The 13,098-nt window shown below is 42.0% G+C and overlaps 1 protein-coding gene across 7 annotated transcripts; it reads left to right on the forward strand.

The window, feature by feature from the left end:
* Positions 1 to 79: 79 nt before the first annotated feature.
* clk2b (CDC like kinase 2b) lies at positions 80 to 12,147 on the forward strand. Of its 7 annotated transcripts, none has more exons than XR_016115252.1 (13): positions 80 to 467; positions 1,927 to 2,005; positions 2,093 to 2,159; positions 2,222 to 2,338; positions 2,420 to 2,586; positions 2,974 to 3,068; positions 3,973 to 4,102; positions 4,167 to 4,249; positions 4,317 to 4,396; positions 4,483 to 4,576; positions 5,655 to 5,719; positions 11,088 to 11,315; positions 12,020 to 12,081. XR_016115252.1 is itself a non-coding variant. In XM_088998262.1 (12 exons), the coding sequence occupies exons 1-12, from the start codon at positions 402 to 404 to the stop codon at positions 12,071 to 12,073; spliced, it is 1,119 nt and encodes a 372-aa protein (XP_088854388.1). In that variant the 5' UTR covers positions 80 to 401; the 3' UTR covers positions 12,074 to 12,147. The 7 variants fall into 7 exon arrangements, 5 of the variants coding, with proteins under 5 accessions (XP_088854388.1, XP_088854389.1, XP_088854390.1 ...); XR_016115253.1 differs by having other exon boundaries at positions 4,480 to 4,576; positions 11,232 to 11,315; positions 12,020 to 12,066; XM_088998262.1 differs by lacking the exon at positions 5,655 to 5,719 and having other exon boundaries at positions 4,480 to 4,576; positions 11,232 to 11,315; positions 12,020 to 12,147.
* Positions 12,148 to 13,098: the final 951 nt, after the last annotated feature.

The following is a 13,098-nucleotide window of genomic DNA, read 5'->3' on the forward strand; positions in this document are numbered from 1 at the left end:
TCCAACACAAGCAAGGTTAAGGAGGTGCGAGGACGGCGGCACAGTACAGTCAAGTGAAACCGGAGCGCTGCCCGCCCCCCTTTTCACCCTTGACAAGCCACATCTTGATTCTTCCTCCACTCCAAGATGGCCTGTCAGCGCCACTGAGGTTTATTATTAGTCTCAGCTCTGTCCTGTTGCACTTCTCTCGCTTTTGCCTCTCGGGGTTGCCGTTTTTTGGCTTCATGCGTTCCGTTTCTCTTGTTCCTGCATACTTTTTTTAGAGCTCCCTCTGATTTTGATGTAACCTGATCTTCTCACACTGTTTTTTTTCCCCCTCAAGTGGCGGCGGGTGCGCTTTTTTTTTTCTTTTTTTTTTTTTTCCTTCCTCCATCCTCTCCTCGGAGTCGCCGTGCACCACAATGGGCAAGACGGCGCTTCAGTCGGTGTATAAAAGCTTCCTGGATTGTTTATGCCTTTGCTTGTCAGTGAGTATCTCCTTGTGAGTCCATCATGGCCTTGAATTTCAAAGTTGCCATTTGATTCATTCGTGATCATCATACGACATCACACACTGAGGCTTCTGATATTAATAACAGTCTCCGTATGTGGATGGAAATAGAGCCCTGACACCTCCAAAGAGGTCAGATCTCACATGGTATTAATTGTAAACAAGCTGGATTTGTGCTTTTGAACATTCTTAGTTTTGAGTTAAAATTCATCAGGATGTTTATAAATATCTGATAGAGAATAGACATAAAAGAAGTTATCATTTAAAACTTTCATGCTTAGAAGGTCCGCAATGGAAGCATAAAAAATCTGGGGTTAACAGACTGAGGTGAACAAACTGCCATCTTCTTGTAGGAGATGTGGCCTTGGACTCATTCACGACTTGGTAAACTGGCATCTTTATCATCTAAAAAAAATGGATAAGTGATTGAGAATAGACGGAATAGAAGTTATATTTAAAACTTTCATGCTTAGAAGGCCCACAGTGGAAGTACAGAAACATCTGGGGTCACTCTGAGGTGAACAGACACAGTCTGTTAAACTGTCATCTTCATGTAGGAGATCTGGACTAATTTACGACTTGGTAAACTCCTTCACAGGAAGAGGTCATTAGCCAGGTTACAAATTATTAGTTCATGGAAAGGACAACCCATTAAAATGTATGTTCTGTTTTATAGTTGTTGGTGCTTGGCACATCCAGGGGTGTGGTATTCAAATTAAGAAGACTATGTTTTACTAATGTATCACTTAAATTTGCGTATATTCTCAATAAATACAGACGTTGGGCGAACATCTCTGACAATATGCCAGCGATCATGTGAGAGTCCCACCAGAAATGAGATTCTCAACATGAACTTATCATTCACACTGTTCCATTCTTTAATTTGAAAATTTCCAATCCTAAAAACACATGACTGAAATGTTTCATCATTAAGGTGGAACGGATTAACGCCATTTCCATTCATTTCTATTGGTAAAGATGATTTGAGATAGACCACTGTTTGTGCTTTTTGATCTCAAGGCACAATTTAATTAAAATAAAATATTTAGCTACCATGAGGCCAATAACAAGGTCTGTGTCTTAAAAAAATGCAATATGGTGAAAAAAAATAAAGATTCACTCACCCATTTTGACACCAGCAGGAACCTCTTGATGCTTTACTTTTTTTTTTTAAATAAATATATTTGGAATATTTTCCTCGGTCTTAAACTGAGTGTTGGGAAGGTGGTGCTGACTCTCTCATTAACCCGCTCAACCCTTCACACACGTACGCACACACGTTTTACTAATGTATCACTTAGATTTGCATCTATTCTCAATAAATAGCTTGGCAGAGGCAAAGACAATCTTGTTGTGTTCAAGCCTTTGTTCACAGTGTCCGACCAAACATCTGACAATATCTCATTTGTGCACACTAAACGGTGACTTTTTCCCAGCGAGGAAGTCGCGAAGCAGACCGTGACACTGAGAACGGCCACCTGGTCTACAAAAAGGGGGATGTCCTCGAGGACCGATGTTGGTAACAGTTCACCGTTTGGTTCCTCCTTGATGTTAACACACAGTCACCTTGGTTTCCCCCCCCCCCCCCCCTCTCTCTCGTAGATGAGATCCTGGACACGCTGGGTGAAGGGACGTTTGGGAAGGTGGTGCAATGTTTGGACCGAAAGAGGTAAAAAGGTCACATCTCAATTCAGCAAGTGGGACGTTAACTCATTATTCTCGAATTTACAGGAGCGGGCGTCAAATTGCGCTGAAGATCATTAAGAACATCGCCAAGTACAGAGAAGCGGCCAAACTGGAGATCAACGTGCTGAAGAAAATTAGCCACCTCGACCCACACAAATTATAGTGAGAGGTTTCTCTTTCATAGCGCGACATATTTGGCCTCCAATTTTCAAATGTCAAATCATTTTCTCCCCAAATCCACAGCCACTGTGTGCAGATGTTGGACTGGTTCAACCACTACGGTCACATCTGCATCTCCTTCGAGCTCTTGTCCGTCAGCACGTTCGACTTCCAGAAAGGCAACAACTTCCTGCCTTACCCAATCCACCACATCCGACACATGGCTCAGCAGATCTGCCGCGCCGTCGGCTGTGAGTCTCAAGTTGAAGCTTTGCCAGCTTTATTTTGATTTCTTACTTGCTCGTGGATGAAATGTGTCTGAGAGACCACTGCATCATTCTCTTACCGACATCAAAGACAGAATGTCATTTGTCATGAACACATACTCAGCTATTAAGGGAGTTTAGTCGTAACTGAATCCTGTAAAAACTGTCCAAATAATCACGATTCCACTTTGTCAATCAATGTCGGACAAACTGTTCCGAAATTCTCCTAAAATATGATTTGTGATGTCATCATATTTTTCCAACATTGCTAACAAAGCGTTTCAACCAAAAGAGGGCGGTGTTTGCTTCCTCTCTATAAACCCCCTTCCCACCCCCCCCTCCTTCCCATCCTCACCTTCTCTTCCACGACAGTTCTCCATGACAACAGGCTGACTCACACCGACCTGAAGCCCGAGAACATCCTTTTTGTCAACTCTGACTACTCTGTCATATACAATGCTGACAAGGTTAGAAACCAAAAACTTGGGGACAAAACTGGGACGCGGGGACGACTGAAATCTAGAAGAAACTGATATCTATCATAGGTCATCATTGAAATACTCATTCACGTTACACACTTGCAGAAATAGGGACTTGTGGTGACTTTAGAATGACCTGATAACGGGACGTTAGGAATTTGAATTCTTCTACATTGATTACAAAACTATAGAAATAATAATAATAAGTAATACAGTGATACCTCGGTTTACGAATGCTTTAGCTAACGAACTTTTTGCCTTACAAATGTTAAATTCGCGAGAATATAATCTTGGTATACAGACTATTTTTCGGCAAACGGAGCGAAACAATGAGTAATGAGTTGTCTCGCACACGAAAGGGAGATGACAGAGCTTGAAACAAAAAAACAAAAGTGGAAAAAACAGAGGTGAAATGGTGAGAAAATTGGTAGAAAACAGTGAAATTTGGACTTGTTTCAACTATTAACAGTGCAAAGGCGGAGTGTAGACTGCAAGGTTAAAATATCCCATCAATCAGGCTGCATAAATAACCTGCACAAGCCATCTGTACAATTTAAAGAGAACATACAAGCAAGGGAACTAGCTATGACTGAAGTTTCTAATGTGTCTGCCTGCATCGAGTTACACACTTACAGAAATAGTAAATTGTGGGGACCTTAGAATGACCTGATAACTGGAACGTTGAGGATTTGAAGTCTTCTACCTTGTTCACTAAACTAGAAACGTTTAAGTCATAATAGAAATACGCATTCAATTTACACACTTTCAGAAATAGTGACTTGTGGGAACCAGACACAAGTGGTGAACTGGTTTTGTAGTACCCAAAGGAACCCTAATTTATTTTTTCTAATGTCTGGACCGGTGCTTCTTACTGTGTCTGTTTTTCTTACAGAAGTGCAATGAAAAGCGTGTCAATGACACTACGGTGCGCCTGGTCGATTTTGGGAGTGCCACTTTTGACCTTGAACATCACTCGACCGTCATCTCCACGCGCCACTACCGAGCCCCTGAGGTCATACTCGGTAAGGCGCAAGTTATACCTGTGATTGGATTGGTGTTCTGACTTGGGTCCTCGGTCGGTTGCAGAGTTGGGTTGGAGTCACTCTTGCGATGTGTGGAGTATAGGCTGCATTCTGTTTGAGTTCTACGAAGGATTCACTCTGTACCAGGTCTTGAACCCTTTGCGCCACTGTAAATCAAGAACATATGAATTTGATGTGACATCTGCTTTAACAGACTCACGATAATAAAGAGCATCTTGCTATGATGGAACACGTCCATGGGCCGATTCCTCAGAGGATGGTTCGAAGGAGCAGGTAACTAGCGCTACATGGTCAATATAGTAGCTTTCGTTGGAATGCTTCAATTAGTCGCTTTAGTAAACATGCCTTCAATTGAGTAGGAAACAGCAGAGCTATTTCCACTGTGGCCGCCTGAACTGGACCGAGTGCTCCAAGTCTGGACGCTACGTCAAAGCCAAGTGCAAGCCTCTGCGGGTGAGCTTGCCACGTACGGTGATACCTTGGCTTACGAACGCTTTAGCTCACAAACTTTTCGCCTTACGAATGTTAAATTGGCGAGAATATAATCTTGGCAGACAAACTATTTTTCGGGAAACACACGGAGCGCCACAATGAGTGATGTGTCGTTCGCAAAAGAGCCGGTTTTTGGAGCTCCTGAAATGGCAGCAGGCTTTTTTTTTCCTCTATTCCCCGCCCCCAGTCTTCGGTTAAAGCCGCACGTGATTGGTCAAGATCTGTGGTAGAGGAGGGAGGGGACACACGCAGCAGTGAGCAGGGGGAGGGTTTACAGAAACGCACACACACACACACACGAAAGGGAGACGACAACTTGAAACAAAAGTAAATAACAAAAGTGAAATGGTGCGAAAATAATAATAATAATAATAATACATTTCATTTCTAAGCGCCTTTCAAAACTCTCAAGGACACTTTACAGTTGGATAGAAAACACTGAAATTTGGACTGGTTTCAATTTTATTGATAGTTCAACGGCAGAGTAGACTGCAAGGTTAAAATATCCCATCAATCAGGCTTCACAAATAACCCGCACAAGCCATCCGTACAATTTGAAGAGAAAGTCCAAGCAAAGAAACCAGCTATTAATGAAGTTTCTAGTGTGTCTGCCTGCATCTGTTGCTGTTGCAATATCACAACTTCCAGGATGTACAACCCAGAGCTTCTTGGGACACTTTATGCAAAAAGCTTTCCATTCGATCAACCAATCGACCTTCACAAAGGTAAATAAAACGACGTTATTATACAGTACAGTTTGTTTCTTTAATTACAATACCATATCACATTTATGATACATAAAAATAAGGTATATTGTGTGTAGTTTTAAGGCTTATCTAGTTGAAAATCATGTTTTATGGGGTTCTGTGAACGGATTATTCTCATTTGAATGGTTTCCTATGGGAAATTAATGTTTGGAATACACACTTTTCGCCTTACACACTTTCTGGGAACCAATTAAGTTTGTAATCCAAGGTATCACTGTATCTTTGAAACCACAAGTAAGAGTTTAAAAACTTAATTTGCCCCCTCTCGACAGAAATACCTGCTGTCACCGGGCAAGGAACACCATCAGTTTTTTGACCTCCTGGAGAGGATGCTGGAGTACGAGCCTTCCAAACGGATCTCTCTTTCCTCCGCTTTGAGCCACCCTTTCTTTTTGCAACCCCAACAATCGGCGAGGAGTCACATATTGAGAAATAGCTACAATATGGGGCGATAATTTCCAACCCGAAAATCAATTAGCTTGATACGGAATATTTTGGCATACCAAACGCAGTGTGCAACACTGCAGAGCGGCGTTCGAAACCGCGTAGTCGTTTGACCACAATGAGTCTGTTGACTTATTGGAAACGGCAGGAATGACGCAGGACTGCGCCATGCATTGGATTGGCTAACAATGTCACGCTATTAACGTAGCGGACATATTTGATTTTATCTTCTCGAATGCAGTGGGAACTACAGCCAAATCGGCGTTATCTAACTTGTATCATCGCCAGATGAACCGCATCGTAGCAGTTTAGAGCGGGAACTCTGCGTTAGGGTAAACCGGGAAGGGCAGTCCCCCACTAGAACTTCCCTTTGATGGGGAAAAAAACATTCTGTCTCTTTTGATTCACTGAACCCCATTAGGCATAGGAACACAAAGCTGGACCATCAAACCATGTTGCCTGCTGATTTTCCCTCTGCTAGCTTAATGCTATATAATATTTACGGATGCTAGCAGTGAAAACGAGCAGTTGTTATGATCCGTTTTCTCATTTTCTAACTGCTCGCAAGCATTGTCCCCTCTAAACTGCACATACTCAGCGCACAAGAATATCTATGCAGCGCACATTTTGCAATGTAACTCAATGAGTGACAGGTGTCCAGCCAATAATGCCGTACAGTTCACGTACGCTACGCAGCCAATCGGAGCAGAACGGCGCCAATGTGCCCTGCCCATACACGCCGTGATACTGGCGTGAAACTGGTGTGTGGCCACAGCATACACATTAGTGATGGAAATTCCGGCTCTTTTCAGAGAGCCGGTTCTTTTGGCTCGGCTCACTAAATGGCTCCTCAGTTTGTTTGTTTGTTTGTTTTTTTTTGTTTAAATTAACGACCAAAAATCATGTAAAAGTATGTGGAAAACAAATTACTCATGCAAAAAATACACTATATCGAATATGTTTATTTATATGGCTTGATTTATATGTGCAAAGAGCATCCACAAACGTTTGATGATCAGCTGTTATTAATTTGCTTTTCATATTAGTAATGCTATCATACCAACTAGTAAAAAATATAATAATTGAATACAACATAATGTGAAACTACAAAGAGTCGTTTGGCAACATAAAATACACTTTAAGGCAAAAATTAGTGCACCCAAAAGATAGGCTGCCAAATGAAAAACAAAGTAATGTAGTTTATTCAATACATTGTAAAAATGAAAATTGTAAAGAGCAATATATAGGAGAGACTAAACAAATTCTCAAAAAAAGACTTTCAACATCGCAGGAAAAATACTAGTGGGCCTCAATCGGCAGTACATATATACCTAAAAGCTAGCAACCACTCATTTGACGACAATAAGGTTAAAATCTTAGCGAAAGAAAATAGATGGTTTGAAAGGGGAGTAAAAGAAGCTATTTTCATAAAACAGCAAAATCCTTCCTTTAACCATAATGGTGGGGTGAGGTTAAATTTGGATCGTTCGTACAATAGGCTGTTTAGGCAACATAGGATTAGTCATGCTGATGAGGTGATACCAAGGCCAATTGGGCAATCAGGCCAGTCGTCAGTCAGAACAATAGAAGCTATCAGTGGAGCTGCAGGGAGTAGTCCTCTGCTCCCCCCCCCCCCACCTGAGAGCAGGGTCCTATCATAGCAGTGTCCGGCACCGCCATGTCTGGACAGTAGGGATATATATATAGGGCCTAAACTACCAGTAAGACTTTAGTTCGCTGAAGAAGCATCTTGGATAAGAAACCTTTTCGTCGATAATGTGATAGCATTAGTCCACCTGGCTTTAACTGAAGACTGGGGGCGGGGAATGGAGGACAAAAAAAGTCGGCTCCCATTTATCCAGGGAGCTTGTGTGTCTGCTCGGACACATGAATAATTCGAGGGAACATTGCTCGCAAGGCTCCCCGTGAATGTTTGGTCTTCAACCGTTTTTTTCCTCATTGACATTCAGATCAGCTGCTTTTTTTGTTTTCCGTTAACGACTGGAAATTTGTCGAAACGGGGTAAATTAAAAAAAAAAAAGGAGCTAATGTCTGTGCCGTTGACCGTGGCATCTTGATGGAGTGCAGAGCGCACACTCAAGGCTGCCAAGATGCGTTCTTGCCTCTAACCTTGGTCGACGCACATGTGTTATCTGCCCGGTGTCAAGTTCTGGCAACACTATTTGCTGATTTAATGTGAAAAATGTGACACCTTTAGAGGACAACCGACGTCACTGTTTTTTAACTGACATCAGAAAAACGTTTTATAGCATCTAAAATACCCATTTTTAGTCGAATGCAAAACACCAATAAAAATGACTGAAAGTGTCCAAAATCTGCAAAAAATTGAGCTGCGAATTGGGCATTTTCAGAAAGTCCCGCCCCCAGTTCGTGACGTCACGCCAAGACGTCTTGCATTGCTTGCGAATCAAAACAATGGCTTCAGATTCGGAGAATATGCTTTCTTGTTACACATCCAGTTTTGAATATGATTCAAATAGTTCTGAAGAGGAAAGCATACATGTATAAAATCGATTAAAGAATTTATTTCGTGCCATTTTGAGGCAACATTGGGGGGAAATGTCTCACCCAAAAAAAAGAGGCACAAAATGGCGACCTCCTGTGCCCACCTCAGTTTCCACAGGCTGATAAATTCCTTATATGGAGCTTGGACACCCTCTTCTGGCCGGTTTTGGGTGCAACATGGTTTTCAGACCAAACATGTACAGCAAAATACATTGACGTGATGGAAGGACTGCTACAATTTGTCCTTTTTTCGGTCAGGGGCGTTCCTTCAGTGACGTAGGGTGAGGACTCATCACCAACTCAAAAACAAGACTTCCGGAATATTCAGCACGAGTCTTAAAACGTAAAATATAGCTATATGCGGTGGAATCTTATTAAAATACGCTCAGTAGTCATTTGAAGCCATTTTACCAATTATGGACACAATTTGTCAGAAGATGTCGGTTGTCCTTTAAATAAAACTGATTTTTTTCCCCTTGAACTTTGCCCTAAACTCCAAACACCAGCCTTGAAGTCACCTTTCTGTATTAACTCATTCACTGCCAGACCATGTGCAAAAATGTGTCAGTCCAGTGCCTGGGTTTTTGTCATTTTCACTCAAGTAGCAGGACCCACAAAAGATTGAGTTTTAGGACTACATAGACATTCATTGCAGTGTTAGAAACTTTAGACACTTCTTTCGTCAGACAAAAAGAGTTAATTTAAAGCAGATTCTTTACTTACAGACAGTGTATTACTGACATGTTTCGGACACTCTGACGAAGGCGGAAGTAGACGCTGAAACATGTCAGGTATTTGAACACTTATAATACACTGTAAGTAAACAATCTGCTTTTAATTAGATATCAAGTAGACAGAATGAACTTAGTACAACGAAAAAGAGTTAATTCCCAAGTTACAGGGGTGTGGAGTTATCTGAGCTTGAAATGGGGGCAGCTGTCCAAAATACAATACAGTACATACATATTGATTTATATAGCGCTTTAACAACAGCTGAAGTTGTTGTTAGAATGCTAAAATGGACAAAAAGGTAAATGCCGCCCCCTCGTGGGAGGGAAAAAACATTGTCAGATGTCTGACTGGAGCTTGATCTCCACCCCCGCCACAAGAAAAAACAAAACCTGAACAAATTTGAGTTTTCAATTCCCAAATAAATTCGGGAATGGCAGCGAATGAGCTAAGAAAGCATGCAGTGATGTGATAATTATTCATAAATAAATCTGAATAGATATAAATACATAATGTCGAGTTTATTTGGTTCTGGAGTTATCTGCAGTGAATGTGGGGACGGCTGTACAAAAGGTAAATGCTGCCCCCTCCTGGTTAGGAAAAAAATATTGCCAGAGGTCTGACCAGAGCTTGATCCATACCCCGGTCGCAAGAAAAACCAAAACCCAAATAAATTCGGGAAAATAAATTCAGGAATGGTGCTCGACTTCCTGCTACTCAATTCCCGAATAAATTCGGGAATGGCAATGAATGAGTTCAAATGTTGGGAACTGCGTAATTTTCACTTGAGCTTTTTGCCACGTCATGCATGTGTCAGTCAGTACGTGTACAAAGTCGTGAGGCGTGCCAGCGGCAAAGCTAAGTCACGTTGAGGAGCTATCTTTAGTTCAGCCGCCTTCCTCTCCGATCATCAACCGGTCGACCTGATGGCGTGACTTCTGGATGCACCTTTTGTGCGTTTCTCAGCGATGCGTGTTCGTGTGTGAGACATCGATCCACATGAAAATACTCTTTAGCGCCCTTCCACAGCTCTGATGGCACAATATGCTCATCAATAGTGACCAATCACTCCATTGTGTTGCCGGTGTGTACATTTAGTGGACCTGATATTCCGCTTTTGCCGTTAAAAACTACGGTTTTCATTATCGATTTCTGGTTTACTGGTTAATAACAAAAATTACGGTTTCCAATAAAAACAATAAATCCAAAATCGTCAAAATAGTAAGTACTGTTTACTCAACGTTAATTCAAAACACGAGAACAGGCGATCGGCACAGTGCTAGCTGTTAGCTTCCTTTTTATTGCGCATGCGCGTGGTCCGGGTCTTTCCTGTAATTCAGAGTGACAACTCATTCCTGCAATCAAGACTCAATGGTTAGCATCGTTCTTAGAATTGTCGTGTAATAGCCTATGCCGGAGAAAAAAAATCAACAAATAGGGTGAAGAGTAAAATAAACTACTGTCGTTTCGTTAGAAATACTCCCAAGCATTTCCAGGAGTTAGACTTCGCTCTAGAAAAGGTGAAAATGACGCGAGTTTGACTTGCATACCTGTCAACCTTAGCTAACAGCTGCTCGTATAAACGATTATAATTCTCATATAAAACTTTTAGAACGGCGGACATTATTTTAAATGATAAAAAAAAAAAAACGCTAACAAGCGGAAATGATGACGGTATATTGCGCATGCGCAGTGGCCTGGACCCAGGTATTACTCGGCTTTTCTGGTTTCAGAAGTTGGCAAGTATGCAGTATTTCTGCGATAAAAGTGATCCAACGAGGCTAAAGTCCGATTTTTTTTGGGTACTGGTACTATGTTTTACAGGCGAATGATATCCTGGAATTAAATGTTCAACATTTCAAGCAGTGCACGGATTAAATTTTAGTTTGAATGACGTCGATGTCATGCAGTCCGGTTAGTGTGCATGTGTCTTTTTTAGGACTTGGCAGCTGAGCACGTGAGTCCGCGGCTAATGAGATCTTCTTCTTAAATGCTAATCCTTGCAGGAGAGTGGCGTGGTCAACTAAAACAAGAGGAAGGGTCGCCTCTTCGCAGGAACAGACAGCGAGGAAGGGGCCAGCCGGGGGGGAGCGAGAGTATCTGCTCATAACTGTCGTTATCGTTACCTGTCGTGTTCATTTTCTTACTAGGTCCATGTGAAAGCGCCTTTTAGGATCAGAAAGTTGGGCGACAATATTTTTTGGGCCAACTCGGACCATCTACCTTCAAACATGAGTAAGTCTCACTTTGTCTGTTAGTAAAAAAAGGCTTTGCAATTGAGTATTTTCGACTTCCTTACCTGGATAAGTAAAGGTTAAATCAAGACAGGTAAGATCCGAGTTACGACCTGCGCGAGTTAACGACTACCCGTACTTACAACTGTGACCGCCAGAACCTTTTTTTTTCTAAAAACCGCAAGCAGCCGGCAACGAGTACTACAATTTTGGCCAGCCAGCATGTCACACACTCACACAGCAATCTTCTGCGTGACTACACTCAATACAGTAGTTATACAGTACAGATACCATCTCGTCAACATCTCCTGCAGTAGGTCCGCCTGAGTCCGAGCGTGTGTGTCAGGCGACCCCTTCTGGCCATTAGCAGGGAGAGCGATTTTTCAACATAAAATGATAAAAATGACACTAAAAGCTAAGTATAACATTTATCAATGAACTACAGTAAACAGTTCTGTATTTAACAGTATTCAATAGAAAACGTTGCTTAAAAACAACAGATTGAAATCGTATACTTTCCTGTCGTGTAAACGTCACGTCGGCCATTTTGAATGGATTTCGACTTACGGCCGTTTAACTTAGAACCGTTTGGTTGGAACAGAACCCGGTCGTAAATCGGATGTTACCTGTACTTGCGCCATCTTTCACTACCAGCACATTATTTGTTTCAGTTCGCCTGTGTGTAAGACTCGTGTCCTCGTCCAAGTGTCCACCTCACTTGTGACTCCCCAAGAGAACGTCCCGATTCCCGAACGTGACCCGTCACGTCCACACAGCATGACCGAAGGAGAGAAGCACAACAACGCAGGCCTCCTTCAACGACTCTAAATCAGTCAGTCGCATTCATTCGTAGACCATTTTTCATTTGTCACCAATAAGTCAACACATTTTGTTTCCATCCTCTGCCATAAATGGGATGTCTTTTGATCTGTAGATTTCAAAGGTTTCACACTAAATACGTCATCTGTGTAGGCTTCAGTCGTACAAGAGTTGTCCATTGATGAAAAGGTTTCTTTAGCCATCATCTGTACTTCTTTAAAGGTGTCGGACATTTCGCTCCTTACCCGAAGAGCTTCGTCAGCGAACAAAAATTGTGCTGGTAACTGTAATCAGATTAGCATCACGGAGTAGTGCACTGCTCCCCCCAACCTCAGAGCTATCAGAGCAGAGGTCTGGCACCGCCATGTCTGTCCATATATATCGGTCCAGAGTTACAGGCACAATTTTAGTTCGCTGACGAAGCTCTTTGGATGAGGAACGAAACCTTTAAAGAAGTACAGATGACGGCTAAAGAAACCTTTTCATCGATTCACACCAAATAGTTTCTACCTTCATCACCCCCCTCTTCCCAAATAATAATAATAATAATAATACATTTTATTTATAAGCACCCTTCAAAACTATCAGTTTTTCTGCAGGTGAGCAGCGGCGGCCACACACGCCAGCGTTCACTCAACCCGGAAGTAACTCAAATAGAAAGCTCGCTATCAGATAGCTAATCTAACTAGCTAATATATAGCCCGCTACATAGCTATCTAGCTAGCCAGTGGGCTAGCTAGCTAATATATAACCTGTCAGATAGCCAGCTATCTAGCTAGCTAGCGGGCTATAAACTAGCCAGCAAATAGTAATAATACATTTTCTTTTTAGCGCTTTCCATAACTCTCAAGTTCACTTTACAGTCACAGGATCAATTTTTTTGTGCGTGAGCAGCGGCAGCCACACATGCCAGCGTTCACTCAACCCGGGAGTAACTCAAATAGATAGAAAGCTCGCTATCAGA

The sequence above is a fragment of the Hippocampus bargibanti genome, linkage group LG06, assembly GCF_051943395.1.
Source record: "Hippocampus bargibanti isolate YZ-2025 linkage group LG06, ASM5194339v1, whole genome shotgun sequence".
NCBI classification, from domain to species: domain Eukaryota; kingdom Metazoa; phylum Chordata; class Actinopteri; order Syngnathiformes; family Syngnathidae; genus Hippocampus; species Hippocampus bargibanti.

Excerpts from the sequence above, each read along its gene's own strand:
- clk2b (XM_088998261.1), top strand. The coding sequence starts at position 402 with ATGGGCAAGACGGCGCTTCAGTCGGTGTATAAAAGCTTCCTGGATTGT. Across the intron at positions 3,069-3,972 it reads TCATATACAATGCTGACAAG|AAGTGCAATGAAAAGCGTGT; the intron begins GTTAGAAACCAA and ends TTTTTCTTACAG. Across the intron at positions 4,577-5,654 it reads CCAAGTGCAAGCCTCTGCGG|AAATACCTGCTGTCACCGGG; the intron begins GTGAGCTTGCCA and ends CCCTCTCGACAG.